Source organism: Silurus meridionalis, chromosome 12, assembly GCF_014805685.1.
Source record: "Silurus meridionalis isolate SWU-2019-XX chromosome 12, ASM1480568v1, whole genome shotgun sequence".
Lineage (NCBI taxonomy): Eukaryota > Metazoa > Chordata > Actinopteri > Siluriformes > Siluridae > Silurus > Silurus meridionalis.
The window spans coordinates 14,711,549-14,733,084 of record NC_060895.1 but is presented as its reverse complement, the minus strand read 5'-3'; the positions used below and the strand labels follow the sequence as shown (position 1 = coordinate 14,733,084).

Below are 21,536 nucleotides of genomic sequence, written 5' to 3'. Positions count from 1 at the left end.
TGATTCTGTATATCACATCAGAATCAAAATAAATGAGCGTTACTGCTGGAAAAGCTCATATTCTGTATTCATAAATAGTTATTTCTGCTTTCATCTACAGCATTTTATCAAAATAACCGAAGGAGCCCATTTCCCTCTTTTGCTCTTTCATCCTCATTGCTCTTCATTCATTACTAGGCTGAGATGCTCGATCCTTTTCCACTTTTCACCAGAACACGCTCTCATTTGTCTGTCCTTGGACTGTGTTCTCGAACACATCCTTAGCCTGAAGAAATAAAGTGTTCGTTTTCCCAAAACAGTCTGTCCAAATCCATGCCCATCCATTGTTAATGGGTTGAACATGCCGTGTTAAGGCCAGACACGTAATATGTTGTTCATTTTATTTGATGGATTGCAACATTTACGTCACTGTCTCAGCTTTAGACACTGACTATAAGCATTGCAGACTACAGTCTCATTGACTGTCTGCATCTTCATGTGTTTGCTGTTTAGTGGAACAGATTCTAATTTGATTTTCGGCCATTTCACAATGCTAATTTTAAGCATCAGAAAATAACTAAAAGAATTAAGAAAATCAGATTCCCTCGCATGGTTTCTGACGAGATACACCAAATTTTAACATCCGGCCTTCCCAAATGGCTTCCTGTGAAATGACAAACATCAACCAGGTAGGTAAAAGTCTGGCTTGTGAGGTAGCCTTAGACTCAGATACCCTGACAGTAGATTGTCTTCTGTGTGTTGTACTCTATTGCTAACAATTTTTTGACCATGCACAGTAAAACCACCATCTCTTTAAGTCTAAAACCAATATATATATATACATATCAAAATCTTTAAAAACAGGCATTCTAATTGGTCTTTCGAAGCAAAATTCAGTGCTGGGATTAATAGTGGTTTGCAACATACTGACTTGTTTGCAGACATGCTGTGTCAATAACAAAGGCTGATGATTGGTCGTTTGCCGTCTGCTTCCTAGGAAAGCCAACATGTTAAGTGAAGTAAACTTCAATTCAGCAGCTTGTGAGACTGTTAGTGAGCCTAAAAACCATTTAGGAAAAGAGTGTACTTATTTATTCTGAATAAAACTACATTGTTTCAGATCTTAGAGCTTTTATGGATATGAACTTTGCTGTGTGGGGAAGCGGAGTGTGTAATACACGGTTTCTTTAAAAGTATGCATCCCTCCTGATGCGGCTTGGTGATGTCAAATTGGCAACCAAAGCTTTCCCCCAACACTTTTCTACTGAATACAGCCCGGGTCGAGACTCGCCCGAGGAGTCAAATGTGCATAATTGTATTTTTAGATACACTTCAAATGGCAAATCTGTGAAGCTTTACACTTCTGTATGCATTATTACACACTCACAAACACTAAACTTCCCCGGTGCCACAGGTCTCTGAAAGCAGCCACAGCCTTCTAGTCAGAACTTGCCGATGGAGACCATCAAACAATTTACTCAAGGTTTTAAAAGGGATGCACAGGGGGAAAGGCAACCTTATCACCTCTTCACTTTGCATCATTCCACTGAAAATTGTGACTGATAAATGTATAAAATGCACTCCTTTAACTCACTCTGGAGCTGCCTTTCTCTTTCTTTTTCCACCAGTCACAGCTTTTTATCTCCTCCTATTGCATTCTTTATGGTGATTGACTCTCCTGAGGAAGGACAGAGGACTGTGTGGAGGTTCACGTATCTCCTCCTTTGTTCGGCAAAAAAGCAGTCGTTCAGGTCGATTATGGCTCAAGGAGTGCCAGCAGCCCCGGGGGCCTGGAGAGAGGGCATATTATTCCTTGCCATTTTGTGTTTAATTCACTGCCTCGACTGATTTTGAATTCAGACGAGCCACTACCTGCAATTGTGTAGTGCCCTGTTCTGTAGAACACTTTGGAAATTTGGAGAATGCATAGAATAACCTCCAGATCACCGGGGATGAGTGGTGATGGCAGGCATTTGTGCATGAATAGTTTGTAATGTGTGTGTGTGTGTGTGTGTGTGTGTGTGTGTGTGTGTGTGTGGATGTGTATGTGTTTACCTCAAAACATTGTCAGTGTTTATTATGAACTCAAATAACTTTTTTCCTGTAGCCTGTGACTCCCAGACCTTACAAGCCTATTTATAATCTTGAACAGATGTTTTGATCTATAACAATTATTAAAATAGGAAGAGATATAGGTGAAAATGAACACGATTCTCTTGTTGCATTTAAATACCAACTTTTTCATGATGCTTATTATGGGCTTTATTCCTTTATATTAACTGCTATTATGTTCTAATAAATGCAATTTATGTTCCCCTTTAATATGATTATCTACTATTACATGGGGAAAATGTTTGTAATTTGGTTCACATTATTATTTATTATTTAAATAACAAACACGGTCAAATATTATAGTTTTGGGTATTAAATAAAAAAAATATATTATTAATTTTTATAAAAATAATATTACTTTTTCCATTTTATTCAATTTTTCCACTTAATTTAATTTAGTGTTTCAAACTTTGCTTTACTCTGTACCTTTTATGTTACATGTGTTTGGCATGTGTATATTCATATATTTCAGAATCAAAATCAGGTTTATGCACACAAGGATTTTGGTTCCAGCTGTTGGTGACTCTCAAAAGTACAGAATTATACATTTAGCTTATAGAAAAGACTATGCAGATTAAATAAAACCACATTATACAAAGTACATGACAGATCAGTAATGTACATAAAGTGTGAGGGTGCATGGTAATACAAGTAGCAGTAATGTGCATCACATAAAATAAAGAAATTACTATTAGCTTACACTATAGCAATAGTGTGTGTAACATATGGTGTTGAAGTGATGAGTGTCTGATCTTATAATGCAGTTCTTGTAAATATGAAGTAGGGTTTATTATTAAGGTCATATTAAAGTTAATTAATTTGCCCTCTGTATGGATAAAACACAGGAGAATAGAAACTACATGTAATCTGTTTGAGTTTGTTGGAGGCGAATGAGTTTAAGATTGAGGATAAACTAGTCATTGCGAATGAAAAAGACCAAAATATGTTTATATGAAGCTTATTGATGGATGATTTGTGGAGATCTGACAGATGCTGTTGTGTATGATTTGGTTTTAGACTCGATAGATGACTGTCCCAGTAACTGTTTTGGTAATGGAGACTGCATTGCTGGAACCTGCCACTGTTTCTTGGGCTTCAGAGGACCAGACTGCAGCAGGGGTAGGTCTCTTTCCCTCTCTCTTTCTCTCTTTCTCTCTCTCTCTCTCTTACTGTTTATTTTCTCTTTTTTTTCTTTCTGTCTTTGCCTCAACTTCTCAATTCTCTGCTCTGATACCTGTAAGGTTTTATACACTATATGGACAAAAGTATTGGAATGCCTAAATGTCCCACCCATATGTGGCTTATTCCCAAATTATTTTCTAAGAGACCCAAACCTGGTTCAGCATGACAGTGCATCTGTGCACAAAGTGACCTGCATGAAGATAAGGTTTACAAGCCATTTAGCATCTTAAGTGGCCTGTAATAAAGAGCTGACCTTTCTCTTATTGATGACAGAAAATCTTGTCAGCAATCAAATTAGTAATTAAAACTTGTTTGAATTTGTTGTCCCCACAGCTTCCTGTCCAGTTCTTTGCAGCGGGAATGGTCAGTACCTGAAAGGGCGCTGCATGTGCCACAGTGGTTGGAAAGGGCCAGAGTGCGATGTTCCCACCAATCAGTGCATTGATGTGACCTGCAGCGGACATGGGACGTGTATAGTGGGGACCTGCATCTGTAATCCAGGCTACAAAGGAGAGAACTGTGAAGAAGGTAAGAGCATCCTGATGATCAGTGTGATCTGTTTTTGTCTTTCCTGGTCAATATTTTCTCTTTTTCTGTGTCTAAGCCCAAAATCTCTGCTGCACTCCAGCAAAAACATTGTAAGAAGATTAGATTCAGCTTAGGACCATATTGAAAAGGGATTTCAGTAGTGAATTGCTGCCGGAGGTATCATTTAGTTTCATGTCATTCACTTGTTAGCTTTCAGGAGAATTCACCCCCTTACAGCACCCAGCATGAGGCTTACCTGATTGCAGAAGCCTGCTGAGCAACGCACTGTGGTTAGGAAAAGTGTTTCTCTTTTTCCACTAGTCAAATGCAGCATTTGTCCAGTGCCAGGCGCACAGCTATAATTTAGAGAAAGCCTCTGTCTGCCGATATGCTTATTGTGTTTTTTCTGGACCAGCCTGTACCCTGTTCCTGAATATTTTAGACCCCGTGGTTTTTGAAGTCAAGCCCAGTAGTGATCTTTTCCAGATAAGCTGGTGAAGCTTTTCTGACCTCATTTCTCTTTTATGTATTATGGATGTTTTGGAGGGCTTCATGACATTCCATTAAGTAGCAAAACAATCCCTTTTCTTCTGTGAAATCCAATAAGTTTTGCACAGAGGCAAATTGTGACTTTAATCTTTTAATGGTATCCCAGTGGCCGGGCAGAGAGGCCCAGAGCAAGGCGCTGAGAGATAAGATTGAGCTTGCCCATTGTGTTTGCCACCTTTTGACGGTTTTCATTTCAAGCTGAAAAATAGAGCAGTTGATTTTGATAAATGCAGGGTTTGGCACCTCTGATCCCCACCATACATTTTATTTTGGGTCGCACAGTCTGCAGGCAAAGGCAGAGAATAGGGCTGCTGGCCCTTTAAGGGTCCTACCTTTCTTCCCTGCGACCTTCAGGCAGTGATGATTAATTGCCAGGAGAGTTGCTCCTGTCAGTTAGCCTATGATCTCAGTCTTGCGCCCAAGCCATCTGCTAAGAGGCCATAGCTCCTGTTTGTATATAAAGGACTTCCTCGTCCTTTTATGTCGTGAAAGAGCGAAGCCGCCATGCTGCAGGCCTCTCCTTCGGCCCCCTATGGGTTCCCCTACATTGTACATTCTCCATCTGTAAGATCCCGTTTCTTGTTGTTGTTATTATTTTCTAATTGAGTTTTTTTTTCTCTCACGGTTCTTGTCCCCTCGTTAACCGAGGCCACATTTGCCAGATTTCTCGAGGTCTCATGTATTCATTAAACAACCATTAGCCATCATTAGCATGCAACTGAACAGACTTTCTGCATTTATTTTCTTCTTTTTTTTTTTTGCCAGAGGTTGAGGGATGGAAGGATCAAGCATCATGAGTCAGGCAGGGGAATATAGCTGAATAAAAATTAACAATTTTGTGAGGATACAAGGGGTTTTTTTGAGAGGGGGGTTGCCCTCAAGGCTAGAGCCATGCAACAGACACCTTGTTTGCATTCCGCCCTGCTTTTGGTTTTTTGGGTTCAGTGACTAGCAAGAAGGGGGAGCGTGTCCAGTGCCGCTTTTCAATTTATCCCAGCGTGCATTGGCTCCAGCCTCCCTTCTTGGCAATGGAAGGAAATCTCATTACCGAGAGAAAGAAAGAAAGAAAGAAAGAAAGAAAGAAAGAAAGAAAGAAAGAAAGAAAGAAAGAGACAGAGAGACAGAGAGAGAAAGAGAGGTTCACTCTAACTGGTGGCATGAGAAATGGCTATGGAGGTAGCTAGGGTTTTTTTTTGCCAGTTTTGAATTTTTTTTTATCTCCAGATGTAAGAAATATTTGGGGAATATATTGGGACGTCTGTGTGTAAGAGATTTCCAGATGAAAGGCTTTGGAAAACCTACCATGCGCATAATTCCAATAGCATAGAAAATGTAATTTTAAGAATTGAATTTGTATTTGTCAAAGACAAATAGTAACTCTAGCTTGCTTTTTTCTCTCTGTTGAGCTTTCTCCCCATGCCTCTGTGTTCCTGTTCCACACTCAGATTTGTTTTAGCTTGCAGCTTTTTCTGACTCGTTGTTTATTATTCTTCACAGTGGACTGTCTGGATCCCACATGCTCAGGCCGTGGTGTGTGTGTGCGCGGTGAGTGCCACTGCTTTGTGGGTTGGGGAGGCTCTGGTTGTGAGAGTCCACGGGCATCCTGCATGGACCAGTGCTCAGGGCACGGAGCCTTCCTGGCAGAGACGGCCACTTGCAACTGTGACCCCAATTGGACCGGGCATGACTGCTCGACAGGTCAGTACTGTTGCACAACTGAAAACCAGAATGTTGATGGAGTTCATTTGAACTCATGTGATCTATTAAAAATCAGGTTTATAAAGCAGTAGTTACATTTGTATTGTAATTTTTGGTTAACCTTCAGCAATAATGGAATATTGGACTTATTTTTAATATCTGTTTATATAATTTTGTTGCTACAGTTTACATCACCTTTTTGTCCTTACAGATAAAGGAAATTGAAAGTGAACCAAAAAGCATGATACTGAGGCGTAATAGAGTTTGCCCTTTTAACAACAGCTACAGCCAGTATAGTACATAACTTTATATTCCGAATCGTCACGGTTTTCTTTTTATTTTAACGATAATCAAATTTTAACATATCTCACCCAATATTTGACACAAACAGGAAATCTATGAAAAGAAAACTAATGCAATCTCAATCATGTTATTTATTCATAGCTATCTGAATACCACAGAGGAGAAATGATCAAAGATATTTATCGCAAGCATTTTTGTATTCATTTTCTGTCTCTAGCAGATATAGAAAAGATTTTTAATGGACCTAATAGTGGTGAGGACTTGATCGCAACATCAAGTGGAATTGGATGTTTTCTTGATTAGTTAGATTTTTAGCCAAATTAGCTATTTATGGATAAAAGCCCCTTTTTGGTATGATTCAAACCTTTATTTTAACCATTTTCATTGACTTTGAATGCCTGTTGAATTATTTTATATTTTACTGTCTTTCATTCTTAGCAGATTCTACAGACACTCCTGTAAAGTGCACTGAACCACCTTGGAGTCTTCCTGGCAACAAAAACAAAGCGTCATTTCTGTGTGTTATTGAGTCTGAGAGTGAAAACGCAAGCAGTGACGAATAGCTCATTCTGTTAACGCTAAGATATCAGTGCTGCCCTTTGAGGTGTGCCAACTATTCGCTCTAATCCAGCATTTCATTCACCGTCCGTGTTTATGTGCACATACTGTACATTAAGGTATTGAGGTACAACCTGTCCAAGTGAAACGAAAAATCAGCAGGCTGTCCCTAATCTTACCCTGTTACCTGTTGCTATGGGAGCAGTCACTTCCTCTCTTTCTAGGGGTGTTGAAGTATAATTATACTCTAAAGGTAATTTGTCTTGCAGTTCACAATTGGTGTTATTCCTAGAAATCTCGAAAGCTTTTCCTAGGCCTGTGATTTTTCAAAAAAGAGGGCTTGTTTTTATTGTTTTCTTTTCTAAGCAAGGCCTTTTTGCACAGCCTCTTAGATGCTTGGAGATAGTCATAATGATTTGTTGGCTGTTTTATGAAGAGTCCCATTTTGAAGAGCATTTTGATTATTTTTGTTGCTTTTTTATGGTTTTTTTCCCCTTTGATTAACATTTCTACTCTGTGCTTTACTATGGCTGCTGTAACATGCCCATTGCTCTTACAGGCCCAATAAATTATCCAATTGTCTTCCTAGAGATGGAGTGCAGACTTTTTCTGCTATATTGAGCCATTTCTGTCCCTCCATATTGTTATCTTTAGAGTGGTAAAGCGTCTGTCAGTAGTAAGTAAAGCTACACATTGATATGATATATTTTTGGCTTGCTGCCTCATCCATGTGGTGAAGATGCTGGAACAGAGGTGGGTTCTGTGTCCTCCTGAGACTGCTTCACTTCACATTCCTTCTGTAGATGCTATTGTAAGAGTTCCTCTCTGCAAGCAATACTTACAGCCAGCAAGAGAGTGTAAACTGACTTAACTCTTTGAGAGATTTTGCCTGTCTGCCAACTTTAACCACCTAGTGCTGACACTTTGGATTGTTTATGATTTATTTATGTATTGTGCCCTGAAATGATTTCATGACATATTCGAAATCTCAGCTATTTGGCCATGAAAGGCATATTTCATCTTTCTTGGGTTATTTTTATTTATTTTTTTATTTTTCTTCAGAAATCCAATTTATTTTGGACTTTGGCTTTTAGTAAAACGCTTCTCCGCTGGGCTTAAAGAGATGATACAAGTAAAAATCATTCTTCTTTTCCGAAGTGTCGAAACACAACGATCTGTGACTGTGAATTTCCCCCGCTAATGCCAAACTGACAGTCTGACCTATTAGGTAATCCAGGGGATTTGCTGGAAAATAGGCATTTTAAAGGCTGGCTTCTCAAGCAGAAGGACTGGTGCCGTATATTATGATTAGCTTGCAGTTTCTGGCTTCTGGCCCTGCTTGCTTTTAGAGCTGGTGAAGCGCTCCGGAATTAAAAGGAGGAGTGTCTGCTGGTGGAGAATGTCTACCTCAGGCCAGGGAACTCGGGCACCAATCCAAGTCATTGTATAAAGCCAAAGTGCATTTTACCGGTGTTAGCACCGAGGAGAAACATTTAATTATCGAAGTGTCATGAAATTGCAGATGGATGAAAATGCATTTATTTAAAAAAAGGTAATCTAAACAAACAGGCAGATATGATGAACCAGAGCACAGCTAAAGGATTGGCGATACGCAAACAGACTAATCCTAGACAAATCCAAAGAGCAAAGTATAAAGAAAAAAAACAAAAACCAGAAGCATGATAGAGAGTAACAAATCTGTGAAAAGTCATGGACAAGAAATCTGGGGCCAGACTTTATATTTGGGTGGTTTAAATGCATCATGCTCTCAGTGAAGTTGCATATGCATGAATCAGAAGTCAAGTGATCTTGGACATGGTAGAGAGTGTCTTGCTATAAGATCAGAACATTATTTTTGATTGTGGTAAATTTGGTGAATAGTTATCTTGTCCCTTTCATATACTTGATAAGGGTTGTAGAGAGAACATGATTACATAAAACAAAATCCTTGAAACAGCATTAAAACACATAACACTGTCATATACTAGAAACATTCTATAAAACTGAGCGTTACCTGATTTTCAAGCAGCCATATATAACCAAAAAAAGGGTTTTAACTCTCTTGAGTAAGCAAAAAGTTCATTCTAACCATATGAAAAGAAAATGAATATCAACACAGACCAACCTTTTTGTGATTTTATATACAAATTATCTGAAAACTAGAGGAGGAAGTCCACTTAGGGTTTTAAAGTATGCTATACTTGAGAATTTCATTCCATTTTCTCATCTCAAAACTTACACACCTGAAACCCAAAATGTTCTGACGATGTTGTATGCTCGAGACACGTTTCTTTTGTGATATGTGCAGTGAATAGTTAACGATTTTATAAACATTTTTTAAAGCATAATTCACGACTTATTTCTCTTCAGGAGAGCAAAATAGAAATAGTAAAAGACCAGAAAAAACAAGACAGGACAAGATGATTTTTTTAATACAGGAAGCAACAGTATCAACTCTTATGTGTATTTGCTGTGCATATCTGGTTGTTAGGCAAGAAGCAGGAAGGCGTCTCCTAGACAACTCCGAGCAGCTTTGAATTAATGCTGCTGCGACACGTCTAATTGAAATGTAACACGTAAAATTAAGGCCATTTGCATAATCTAACAAAGACTCAGTTCTTTAAATAGTTTTAAATCTTGTAATGTTATATTATGGTCTGTGGCTGAAAAACCTAACTTGACTCACAAATGTCTTAAACAATGTTTAAACCGTGACACTGCACAGGATATAACTGCCTCATTAATCAATGGCTTTTATCTTATATCCGGTACCCTGTGGCAAATGGTGAAGGATGTTGGCTAATCAGAGAGAAATGTACGGTTATTACTATTCCCTGTGGGCATCAACACTTCCACATCGCAAGAATGTCTCACAATCCAATTCACAGTATGACCCCATTTTCATTTTCAATTGCTTTACCATTTTTTTACCTTTTCTCAGCTGACTGTGATAAACAAACTTGGCTCTCAGAGTTTGGAAGAAATGTTCTGTCGCTTTAACCCACCTGGCTGCCTCTGTGTCCCCTGAGCTCCAGAAGGTAGAAGAGGGCATTTGATTTGTAAACACTCAGATGGCAGATTTTTTAAAATGCAGGTTCTGTTAGAGCGTGTTGAACATTCCCCATCTGGCTCTGCTCTCCTCCACTGACTCGCCTGCAGTGCAGGCTTTTTGTTTCATTTTTTTTATATCCACTATTGCGATGCACTCTCTAGTGTCACCTTAGAAGCAAGAGTCAGCCTCCTAACCTCTATATCATGGCAAAGCGGGATTTAATGAAGGCTGACGCATTTCACTTTCCATAGAATTTTAAAATTGAAACTTTTTCTTTTGCTATTAAGGGCTCATTTACAAAAAACTGAACAAAAAATAAAAAATAAAAAACAGGGCCAGTGGGAAAATCTGACAAAATCCGCCTCCCTTCTTCCTTTTGAGACAGACTTATTAGATTTGTATTGTCCGAAAGGGGATCTTCTGCTCTCTTATGAGGCACAGGAATTCCTTTCGAAGAGCCATCAAACAAGCTAGTGGAGCATGGCCATCTGATCTCTGACAATAACTCCTGGATTTGTCTTCTATTACCCCCTTCTGGTCTGTGTCTTTTCTGTCCCCTTCCCTTTCTCACTCCCTCCTCTATTCACTCCTACAGAGCTTTGTGCGTCTGACTGTGGCGGCCACGGCATCTGCGTAGCGGGCGCCTGCCGCTGTGAGGACGGTTGGATGGGTGCCGTGTGCGATCAGAGGGCATGCCACCCTCGCTGCAGCGAACATGGCACCTGCAAGGATGGCAAGTGTGAATGCAGCCCAGGCTGGAATGGAGAGCACTGCACTATTGGTAAGGTGAACAGGGCGGGGTTGTGTGTGTATGAGAGACAGAGAGAGAGAGAGAGTGGGGCGGCGGGGGGGGTTTATGTATCGGGGGGTCTCTAGAAGGGGAAAAGCATGCGTAATTGAATTTGTGTAACTCGGCATAGCATGAAGAGGTTTGCTCAAGGATCTGAAGCTTGACTTCATGCATTTTAATGTGAAAATATGCTAAGGTGTCTTTTCATTTCCGCTCATCCTTTGCCTCATCCCTCTTTTTTTTTTATCCTCCTACATTGCCGTCGCCTTTTGATTTGGTGATGTGAAATACAAACATTTGCATCGTCTCCAGCAGCACAGTCACTGGAAAGACACTCTATTTAGTGGGGCGCTTGATCGAGAAAAAATAAAAATAAATGGAAAGCTCTTTATTTACTCAGAACGCTCTGGTATTTATAATGGCAATTTTACTTCAAACCCTATATAAACTCTATTTAAATTTTGATTGAAACTGCCAGAGAATTAATCAACTACGGACACAACTCTTTCTTTGACTCTTTACACTTCTCGTTTTTCATTATCTCAGAGCTGACTTCTAAGAAAAACTTGACATCAGGAAAAAAAAATCAGATTAAAAATCTGGCTTCCCTTAACCTATAATGCCAGCAATTATTTCAAGAAAAAATAAATAATTAAAGACATGCCAGGTTTAAGAGAAGCATACTGTCTTTCTTGAATCTAGGGCTGGTTTCTACCAAACCCTGCTAACACTGCTAATTGTTAAAGCTAATACTGGCAGTCAGTTTGCATGACGCCATTCTCATTGTCATCACAGACTTCGTGTTAGACATCAGTGTTCTTTGTTGGACCTGTTCATTTATTTATTTATTTTTAGCAAAATCCCACAGGGATTAGCAAAGCTTCCAAAGTTCATGACGGGAAGAGAATACAGGATAAGGTCAATCTGTTTTGTGTGCAGGTTCACATTACAACATTGGTCTTCAAGCACTTATTACAGTAATACTACCATATCTTATTTTCAGTGTAAAAAAACCTTCAATTCCTAATACTTTTACTGAGTACCTGTTTTTAAATGAATTTTTCACTGTTCCTAAGCAACCCACTTGAACTGGTCCAAGAAAAATGCTCTCATAAATTCAATTCAGACAATTCGAACTCTATGTATAGACTAAAATCCAGCTAAAACAGTGCTGTTGGTCTGTCTTTTAATTCTGCTATGAGGTTTTAAAATGAACTAATGTTAATTAAAAACAATTATTTATATATATATATATATATATATATATATATATATATATATATATATATATATATATATATATATATATATTCAAAGAGTTTTCTTTATTTTCATGACTATGAAAATTGTAGATTCACACTGAAGGCATCAAAACTATGAATTAACACATGTGGAATTATATATGGAATTATATACATAACAAAAAAGTGTGAAACAACTGAAAAATGTCATATTCTAGGTTCTTCAAAGTAGCCACCTTTTGCTTTGATTACTGCTTTGCACACTCTTGGCATTCTCTTGATGAGCTTCAAGAGGTAGTCACCTGAAATGGTCTTCCAACAGTCTTGAAGGAGTTCCCCGAGAGATGCTTAGCACTTGTTGGCCCTTTTGCCTTCACTCTGCGGTCTGGCTCACCCCTAAACCATCTCGATTGGGTTCAGGTCCGGTGACTGTGGAGGCCAGGTCATCTGGCGCAGCACCCCATCACTCTCCTTCTTGGTCAAATAGCCCTTGATGCCTTCAGTGTGACTCTACAATTTTCATAGTCATGAAAATAAAGAAAACTCTTTGAATAAGAAGGTGTGTCCAAACTTTTGGTCTGTACTGTATATACATACACACACAGTACAACATCGATACTCGTTACATTTTATGACCCCTCGGGAGCAACAAAAAAAAAAAAAAAAATGGGGATTTGTAGTGGAATTGTACACGTACTGTACTATAAACTCAACAAAAAATTATGAATTACTTGTCATAAATGTTTTTATGTACTACCTTAAATGAATAATAGTATAATAATATAGTTTTTAAAACAGTTTTATGTAATTTATTAATACAAACTCTGTTTTGAAATGTTACTCTGAACTTTTGAGCCACTCGCGGCTTCTCGCAAACTATCAGATTTTTTGCGAGTTACTCTTTACTCAAAATGAAAAATCACGAACTTTCGAGTGACAAGGTCGCAAGAATCGAGGTTCCACTGTGTGTGTGTATATATGTATGTATGTGTGTATATATATATATATATATATATATATATATATATATATATATATATATATATATATATATATATATATATATATATTTATTTATTTATTTATTCATTTATTCATTTATTTATTTATAACATCCTATGAGGGAGTTCAGCTCTACTGATAAATACACAAAATGAAAAATTGGCATATGATACATTTTGGAAAAGTTCCAGTTTTTGAATTTAATGCATTTTTAATCTTTTTAACTCATATTAGATAATGCATTACTGATAAACCCAATGCACTGACTATAAAAGCAACAGATGGCAGTTTCCTCCAAGCAGAATTAAGAGCAGTGGCCTTTAGGTAAATAATGTACAATATTTGTTTGACTTTATCAGTAATAATAGTAAATGTTAGTGTTTTTCTCTAATGGCCCTTTCTGGGGTGCGCTCACTTTGTGTTTGCTGAGCGGATTCTCATTGTCGCATTTGACCTTAAAGATCCTGAATGGGCCAGTGGACTGAGCCGTTCTGGGAGAATGCCTTTCCCAGTGTGTCTGTCTAAACAGCATTGTTCCTCGTCCGCTGTCTCATCTGTTTACTCTCTCTCTCTCTCTCTCTCTCTCTCTCTATATCTCTTTTCTTATTCTGAGAAGTGTCCCTGCCACCTCTGCTCACTAGAAATGGGTGACACCGTTCTTTGCTGCTGTCATTGTGCTTTCCAGACCCTGATTTTTGTCTGTTTGTCAGTCAGTGGCCCCAGAAAAGAAATGGGCCATAAACAGAACTCGACAATTCACACAGCAGGGGAGGGGAGAGGAAATCAAAATAAGCAGAGCCATGTTTTGACTATATTTAGTTTCAGCCATTCTGAGGTTCTACAATGCAAAATGGCTGAGCATGCGAGGAGAGCTACAAGGTTTTCTCCATGCATTGAGAGCGTATTCAATGTTTAATATTATGGAAATGAAATATTAATATGCCTTTTATACATGCCATGGTGAGCTGCATCATTCACGAAACACAGAGAATCACAAGTATTGCACAAGGAGCTTAAATATAATAGAAATGCTCGTGGGGTGGCATTCAGGGTATATGTATATAATGTTTTGAGTCAGAATCAGCCTGCTGTACCTTATTGGATGAATCAAGTGTGTTTCATTATATCTGTATTTAATGTCATAAAAAGTAGGCTTATCTTCGCCCTAGGTTAATACACATTAGTTTAATATCCAGTCCTTTTCTTTTATTAGATGAAAATGTATTATGTACATGAACAATTCTATGGAAACAGTCAAGATAGCATTTTTAAGTTTGGTATTTTTTTAAAGGGTTTGCTTTCTTGCCATAATAATGCTTATCCATGCCAGTGCTGGGTGGCAGGAACTGCTTCTTAAGAGCTTAATCTCCATCTCTTTCTCTCCCTCGCTGTGCTGCCGATCTTTTGTCTCAGCCTGTGCTGTATGTGTGTGTGTGTGTGTGTGTGTGTGTGTGTGTGTGTGTGTGCGTGTCCGTGTGTGTGTGTGCGTGTCCGTGTGTGTGTTTGTATATGTGCAGCTCTTAATGCATGCTGTCGGTTCCTGTCACTAAAGGCACGCACACCTGCTCTAGCTCTTGCTGCCCGTGTCTCATTCTGGAAGCAGCACTGTTCAGATCCTCCCCTTACATGTCCTTGTCTTTTATCTCCCAAGCTCACTATCTGGATAAGGTAGTGAAAGGTATGGCATTCCTACTTTCCTTCCTTTATTTCCCACCATCTTTTCTTCCATCACATCCCAATATCCTCCTTTTTTTCATCCGGCAGATGCACAGCTAACGGTTCATTTCAGCATTCAGAAAAGCCTCCTTTCCCCTCTTCTCACCCCCTTCTGCTCCCTCCGCATGCTCACTCCTGTCTTTTCGCCTCTTTGAATGTCACTCCACGTCGTCAGTCTTTCTGTGCACCTTACAGACGCCATCTCAGATAGCATTTCAGACAGCTTGCTAACCATGATATACAGTTGTAATTTTAAAAAAGTACTCTCATTGATGGTGGATAAATTTCCAACAGCATGGAACATGAATTGTAATATCATCTTTATCTTTATAGTCAGTGGTTCTCAGCTCGTTTTACAGCAGGAACATTTATTCTTTATTATTAAGTCATGGCCCTGATGCTGTGTAACGTTCTAACATTTCAGATTTATTCCACAAAATAAATCATGCAGGAATGGGTCATGAATGAATAAAACAATTGAAACTTTATCAAAGGATAAGTTCCAAGATTAGAAAACAAACCATGGTCCCAGTTCAATCCTGAGCTCAGGGTATTGTATTGTGTATGGAGATGTTCTACACATGTTTGTTTGTGTAGCCTTCCGATTTATTTCCGTTTCCTTACACCTACAGTACAAAAAAAAAATCCAATTGGTCCATTTGTCTAATCTAAATCACCACTAGATGTGAATAAGTGTGTAAATGTGTGTGCATGGTGTCCTGCAATGGACTGTTATCCCTCCTGCCTCACACCCAGATTTCCTGAGAGGGATCAGAAGCTCAGTGACTCTGACCAGGATTAAGTGTTTACCGAATATGAATTCAAGAAAGAAATATAGCTGCAAGCTGCGATTATAGGGATCCAAGTACCATATCATTCAGAATGTATTACAGTTATAGATATAGATAATTTTTTTGGAAAAATCACGAATAACCCAGTATTTGAAAATTTGCTCTCCACTAAAAAAAATCTAACCACTAATTCTGGTTGGAAAAACTTCACAGCCTATGATATGGATTTGGCTATGTGATGAGATGAAACTGAAGGAAATAGTAAAAATTTCAGTATGGTCTAGAGTAAAATGAAAAATGTTGACCATTCCAGAAGAGATTCATACCAATTATTCTCTAACTTAAATTATACTTAGATGCTAGAGGTAAGAGTAAGGGTGCGCTACTGTTATGGAAAATAATTTTCGTTAAATTTGGTGAGTCTGTGCTCACAATTTTAGGGAGAATTACATTCAGGAGGAGAAAAAAACGACTACAAAAAAATGACAGGGGCTCAGAACTGTGTGCCTGTTAAGCTTAATTATTCTGGAGTTCATGGAAGTATCAGGTCACAATGATCTTCTTTGAACTAATGGAAAGCCTTTCCATGCTTTATTTTTTTATGGTTACCTCATATATTTCTAAAAATGTTTAAATTTATTATTTGCACAAAGGAAATGGTCTTGCAAAGCACATTTTCTTTATATATATATATATATATATATATATATATATATATATATATATATATATATATATATATATACATACATACATACAGCGGTACCGACATACGAGTGTCCTAACATACGAGTTTTTTGAGATACGAGCGGTCACTCTGTCGATTTTTTTGCTTTGATACGCGAGCAAAAACTTGAGGTACGAGCTCGAGACGCCGCTGCTAGATGGCGAATCGAAGCCAGAAAGCGAAGATTGTGACGAAAATTAAGATAAGCAAAGAAGAAAAAGTACAAATTTTAAAGTTTAGGGATACGTAGTGTACAGGAGTGATAGTAAAAAAACGAGTTTTCCCTCCGCCTCCGCTTATCGCCTCTACCAAATATGTTATATATATATATATATATATATATAACATATGTAATAACATATGTAATATACAGTGAGGAAAATAAGTATTTGAACACCCTGCTATTTTGCAAGTTCTCCCACTTAGAAATCATGGAGGGGTCTGAAATTGTCATCGTAGGTGCATGTCCACTGTGAGAGACATAATCTAAAAAAAAAAAATCCAGAAATCACAATATATGATTTTTAAACTATTTATTTGTATGATACAGCTGCAAATAAGTATTTGAACACCTGAGAAAGTCAATGTTAATATTTGGTACAGTAGCCTTTGTTTGCAATTACAGTAGTCAAACGTTTCCTGTAGTTTTTCACCAGGTTTGCACACACTGAGGGAGGGATTTTGGCCCACTCCTCCACACAGATCTTCTCTAGATCAGTCAGGTTTTTGGCCTGTCGCTGAGAAACACGGAGTTTGAGCTCCCTCCAAAGATTCTCTATTGGGTTTAGGTCTGAGACTGGCTAGGCCACGCCAGAACCTTGATATGCTTCTTACAGAGCCATTCCTTGGTTATCCTGGCTGTGTGCTTGGTCATTGTCATGTTGGAAGACCCAGCCTCGACCCATCTTCAATGCTCTAACTGAGGGAAGGAGGTTGTTCCCAAAATCTCACAATACATGGCCCCAGTCATCCTCTCCTTAATACAGTGCAGTCGCCCTGTCCCATGTGCAGAAAAACACCCCAAAGCATGATGCTACCACCCCATGCTTCACAGTAGGGATGGTGTTCTTGGATGGTACTCATCATTCTTCTTCCTCCAAACACGCTTAGTGGAATTATGACCCAAAAGTTCTATTTTGGTCTCATCTGACCACATGACTTTCTCCCATGACTCCTCTGGATCATCCAAATGGTCATTGGCAAACTTAAGACGTGCCTGGACATGTGCTGGTTTAAGCAGGGAACCTTCCGTGCCATGCATGATTTCAAACCATGACGCCTTAGTGTATTACCAACAGTAACCTTGGAAACGGTGGTCCCAGCTTTTTCAGGTCATTGACCAGCTCCTCCTGTAGTTCTGGGCTGATTTCTCACCTTCCTTAGGATCATTGAGACCCCACGAGGTGAGATCTTGCATGGAGCCCCAGTCCGAGGGAGATTGACAGTCATGTTTAGCTTCTTCCATTTTCTAATGATTGCTCCAACAGTGGACCTTTTTCACCAAGCTGCTTGGCAATTTCCCGTAGCCCTTTCCAGCCTTGTGGAGGTGTACAATTTTGTCTCTAGTGTCTTTGGACAGCTCTTTGGTCTTGGCCATGTTAGTAGTTGGATTCTTACTGATTGTATGGGGTGGACAGGTGTCTTTATGCAGCTAACGACCTCAAACAGGTGCATGTAATTTAGGATAATAAACGTAGTGGAGGTGGACATTTTAAAGGCAGACTAACAGGTCTTTGAGGGTCAGAATTCTAGCTGATAGACAGGTGTTCAAATACTTATTTGCAGCTGTATCATACAAATAAATAGTTAAAAAATCATACATTGTGATTTCTGGATTTTTTTTTTAGATTATGTCGCTCACAGTGGACATGCACCTACGATGACAATTTCAGACCCCTCCATGATTTCTAAGTGGGAGAACTTGCAAAATAGCAGGGTGTTCAAATACTTATTTTCCTCATTGTGTATATATATATATATATATATATATATATATATATATATATATATATATATATATATATATATATATATATATGTATTATATATTTAATCCACACCAGATATTAGACTGATTTACTCTACATTTATACAGTTAATATCTTTGATGGACAAAAACACACAAGATCCACCAGTTAAAAACCACTGATTATGCTATGCTAAATAAACATTGAGTCTTATATAACTAACAGCATATTTCTACACTGCTGTGTCTGTCTTTATTGAACAAACACTCCTAATGCACAACTTCAGGGTGTACAAAATTTGCCTAAAACTGTAACATCCTGTGCGAATGTGAAGAGGTGAGGTGCTGATGAAGCTACATTGCAGCGTCGCTAATTAAAGAGCACTCTGCATCATGGGTGGTGGAACGGAGGTTGAAATTGATGAAGCTACATTACAGTCTCACTAATTAAAAAGGGCCTGAGATTGAAAAGAAGGTTGAGGTATAGTTAATTTTCTATACTCACTCACTCTTACTCTCTGTCTTAAACTAGGCTCCCCCTCTCTCTATTTTTTTGTGTTTTTTTACCAATCCTTTTATTTCTGTCCTCTGCCATTTTTCCTCTTTCTCCAGACCACCTGCATAGCTAGCAGGAGTTGGCCATGCCATTTTTCAGGCTCGCTCAGCTCCAATGCCACTTCATTCTGACTAGCTAACACTCCGCAGGGGCTTGTCTCAGAACGGCCTGCCAATTAAACTGAACCAGTGCCAGCAAAGAGCCAATCTTTATTTATTTATCCCCATAATAAGCTCTCAGAAGTGACTAATCTGCCACCTTCTCTGTGTCTACGTAGAGCTGTTTGTCTTATGGATGGCACAAATGGCTGCTTTCAGAGAAAGATGCGTAAAAAGGGTTTTTTTAAAGAATGACATTTACATTATAGTTATTTAAAAAAAGATCCTCTATGAAATGCCTTTGTAGTTGTACCCTGATATCAGGTGGAATATTGTTATGCAAAATTGAATGTTTAAAACACTGCTATGTCACCCCCCCTCAGACAAAAAACTTTTTTTTTTAGGTTACACATTTTTCTTCGACTCCAGATCTGGTCTGTCAGCTCTGAAGTGTACTATTTTAATTTTACACATGAACTAACAGGCAGCAGGGGTCTATTTGGGCAAAAAGACATAAAGCAAAAAAAAAATGCCTCAGAGCTTAGCGTTCCATCAGCTGAAGGATTGTTAGCGGGGACACATGAGTCAGACTTGAGCAGACTAGATAGTCTGGTACTTTTTGTCAATAAAGTGTCCTTAAACCACCTAATTTCTCAGAAATGGAGCATTTGATTGGCATTAGAAATCAACAACCGTGTTTCTTCACATCTGTTACCAAAAAAAGTTCTAATGTTTTTTAAATATGTGATGGCATTCAATTTTCATTAAATGTTTCATTCCTGTTTTCTTTCCTCTAATAAAAGTAAAGCTTGAACAGGAGATGAAGGACATTTGGAAACTAATTTCTGCTACATCCCAAAGTTAACATTAATATTGAGCTGCTACGGTTCTGGAGATGGTGGCCAGAAACGCTTGCAAGAGAATCGGGCTCACAAAACATCTTAGGAGCTAAAAAGTAAAAAATGTCCTTTCCATTTGGATTTGCAGGCAAACAAACAAAAAATAAACAAACACAAAACAGGGCAAAACCGGTTTAGTTTTGGCCAAACTGTAATACAACAAAATACTATTGCATCTGATACGTTTCCTGTTACAGAGTATATCATATTTTGTTGCTTTTAGATGTGACCGTTATTATTATTTTGGACGCTGTGGAAAGCAGAGCTTCTAATCATGTTTTTTCACACGCAGGATTTTCCTGATTCCTTCGTGCACTTCATGCTGCGCATCATAATATATAATTCAGAAGGGCCTTTATACGCGGCGCAGCCTTATCACAAGAGCGACTGCACAAAGCTCAGATGATCGCATTCCATGCTTCTCAACATGCAGCCGTTTTCCTTTTTAAAAGCACTAAAGCATCTCATTTTTCTCCTTATCAGACAGCACTCACCTTCCTTCTTCTCCTCTAAACCCACAATCACGCTCTCTCTTTTTTTTTTCACTCATTGCCTGCGTTGTGAGAATGTCGCACCGGTGGCTGTCACCAGCAAAGCAGGCCAAAATATACGGAATTGTTTGTGTAGCTGTGTCGTGCTTCCGTAGCGCAAGTCTGGACACGGCTTTTCAAAGTATCCGGCATTTGATCAGCATTTACATCAGAATGTGAAAGAGCTCAGCAGCAGGGAAGTGTGGAAGGGAAGCAACAGGAAAGGCTTTTTCAGCTTCAGGCCGAATCAGATGCTGCTCTTCACAGCACATCTTCACCTTCACAAGCCCACGCAACATTCCACATGTCCGTATGTTGCAGCCATCCATACTAATTTTAGCGTTCTATGAACAGGACATGGATCCGAGGACAGAATTTAACCGTTGTCTAATCATTAAATGTTGGTTCTAAGAACTTATAACAGTTTCAGATAACAGGCTTTAAAAAAATGTGGAAAACTTCATGTCCTCACAATGTTGCTACAACATATCTAGGAGCCTTAGTATTTCCTTAAGCGTTGTTTATGGTGAAGAAGTAATATTATCTGTACATTATAACAATTCAAAGACAGCCATTAGACCCGGTGTTTAGAATGTTACAGCCTTACCCTAATAGAACTGTTTGGGAACATGCTGTATGTTTTACCAACATTATCTGTTAGAACGTTACATGACATAGAAAATAAAGCAAGAAGCCTCCAGAGGATGTCCTTCCACAGTATGTTCATTGAATAACAAAAACATAGTGTTCAATCAAATTTGAAACCATTCATTTTATAATGCATTGTTGAAAATGTTTATCCCCTGATTTCAGTAATTATTTAGGTTTGCTAAGTTTTCAGTACATCATCAGGGATTAGAAAAACAAAATTCATATATCAGGCTTTTTATTTAATTATGGATTTGAGATCGACTGCTGCATACTAAAATGTTCTCTATTTCCTGTTCTCTCTCCCAGGTTCTCTATTTATCTCTTTTTCTAACGGTAGAATGCTGGATTCATATTGCAGCGCTAATGAGAATGTACTGATTTAAAGAAACTAAGCAATGAATGTCTGCTTCAAAGGGATACGAGGGGCTAAACAAACGGCATATGAAAATGAATCACCCAAAATCAAAATCAATTATTTTCTGACTCACTGTTCAACATGTTTCTAACCAAAACAGTTTAAACATGACTTAGATTATGAAGACTAATCAGCTCTGTTTGCAACATAACTATCAAAACTGTCTCTCTTTACCATATGTTTTGGAATCACG

The 21,536-nt window shown here is 38.4% G+C and overlaps 1 protein-coding gene across 11 annotated transcripts in view; it reads left to right on the top strand.

The window, feature by feature from the left end:
- The window catches only part of tenm4 (teneurin transmembrane protein 4), a 202,193-nt gene that overhangs the window by 113,610 nt on the left and 67,047 nt on the right, over positions 1-21,536 (top strand). For 6 of the 11 annotated variants that reach the window (XM_046862856.1, XM_046862854.1, XM_046862851.1 and 3 more), the window contains 5 exons: positions 3,109-3,210; positions 3,607-3,801; positions 5,848-6,048; positions 10,557-10,742; positions 14,646-14,672. In XM_046862856.1, coding sequence (XP_046718812.1) covers positions 3,109-3,210; positions 3,607-3,801; positions 5,848-6,048; positions 10,557-10,742; positions 14,646-14,672 — 711 coding nt within the window. The remainder of the gene's footprint in view (positions 1-3,108; positions 3,211-3,606; positions 3,802-5,847; positions 6,049-10,556; positions 10,743-14,645; positions 14,673-21,536) is intronic. The other 5 variants (XM_046862857.1, XM_046862855.1, XM_046862853.1 and 2 more) reach the window with 1 other exon arrangement.